This window comes from Pseudomyrmex gracilis, unplaced genomic scaffold, assembly GCF_002006095.1.
Source record: "Pseudomyrmex gracilis isolate BER0280 unplaced genomic scaffold, ASM200609v1 scaffold_3335, whole genome shotgun sequence".
Taxonomy (NCBI): Eukaryota; Metazoa; Arthropoda; class Insecta; order Hymenoptera; family Formicidae; genus Pseudomyrmex; species Pseudomyrmex gracilis.
Window position 1 is genome coordinate 4,551 of NW_018023919.1, and position 1,592 is coordinate 6,142.

Below are 1,592 nucleotides of genomic sequence, written 5' to 3' on the forward strand. Positions count from 1 at the left end.
CATAGAAAATAAATAAAAATTCTTTGAAATAAGGTGTTCTTATATCACGCATCCTGTTGCAACGTGTTTCCACGTGCGTGTCTATCTCGAAAAATTGTGCGAGAAAGTTTCTCATAGTGCAATTTCAAAGTCAGAAATCAAAGGTCAATATATCGCAAGTCCTTCGGTTATTTATTGCAGCTCAGAACTGTAAATCTCCGTTTTATGGAAACAAAGCTAAAGGATGTGTTTTACTCCGTTGAAAAAATGGTAAAAATTATGACTGAGTAACAGACGGTCAATGCCAATACGCGACATCTCAGGATCATTTTTTCATCTACGAGAAATCAATGTCAACTTTATGGAAAAGCAAAAACAGATTTTTTCTTACCGCTGGCAAAAACGATAAAACTTTATAGCATTTCCGAGTAACAAACGGTTTGTCAGTTTGTGACATCCTAGACCAACTCTCACTTTGTAATTTTTGGGGGTGAAACAGCGTATAAAAGATCTGTTGCAACGAGTTCAAAATGCAGTCTGAGTTCAGATCAAGAATCAGCCAGTTCTTCAGTAAATAGCAAGCAGTGAGTTTTTAGTGAGTGTCGGAGTTCAAAAGCGCGTTCAAAAAGTACTATTTTGCAGTTTGGTAATATATTTTATTAAAAATGTCGGCAAAAACAATAGAAGACATTGCAATGCATGTAATGCAATGCGCATTTGACAAATTTATGTCAATGCATATTCGGAGTGTGTTGCTGCGTATACGGGAAAACGCAGACAACATAGATTTGTTCTATCAAATCGCGCATCGAATATCGAATACGTACCTCGCAACATTGCACGCGCTGGGATATTTTGATGAAGATCCCCGATTATTGCACATCGCGTGCGAAGTAGTGGAATTTCGCACGGCGCTCCAACACAAAGAAAAAGATGTGCGAGGACGAATCGCACGAATGATGCGTGATAATATGGGTGAGTAAAAGTTTTATATTTGTTAGAATATTATTTTTACATTTGTAAAACTTTTTTGATATACTGCATGGTTCATTTACTTTAGTGAACAATCGTAACAAAGTAACGGCAAACGAAGAAGAAGCTGCACCGACGTCATCCCGTTTTGCTTCTTGTCAGCAGCAGCAAGTTGCGAGCGTATCGCCCCGTGTGGAAGCAGCGATAGCCAGGGTGTTGCCAATGCAACGCCCTGCTCCTAGGGCCCAACGTCGCCGACGAGAGGGGTCAGAAGAAGCAAACAAACCTCCGCTGCGTAAGTTTACAAGCAATAAAACAAGAATTACTAACTGTTAGAATAAAAATATATATTAACTAGTGATTTTCACATTTTAGGAAGAGCCCGTAGAGATGAAGCGGAGCTTTCTCCTCCTCCTTCTCCTCCCGTTGATTCCGGTAAGTAAACTAACTAAATAGTTAAACATAATAAAAAATATATAAAGAAATTACATATAAACTTATATATATACCCAGCAAACAATTTCTGTTTTTGACAATTTCGGCGCAGACCTTGGTAACAGAAANTGTTTGCAGAAATGCTACAATACGGAAACACCGCCAAAATTGTTAGCACACAGAAAGAAAAAACGCAACAACTCTGT

The 1,592-nt window shown here is 38.4% G+C and overlaps 1 protein-coding gene across 1 annotated transcript in view; it reads left to right on the top strand.

Moving 5' to 3' along the window:
- Positions 1-950: 950 nt before the first annotated feature.
- LOC109863139 (trigger factor-like) overlaps positions 951-1,592 on the top strand; it is a gene marked incomplete at its 3' end in the record, with an annotated part of 3,321 nt that continues 2,679 nt past the window's right edge. The window contains exons 1-3 of the mRNA XM_020443332.1: positions 951-954; positions 1,040-1,246; positions 1,327-1,386. Coding sequence (XP_020298921.1) covers positions 951-954; positions 1,040-1,246; positions 1,327-1,386 — 271 coding nt within the window. The remainder of the gene's footprint in view (positions 955-1,039; positions 1,247-1,326; positions 1,387-1,592) is intronic.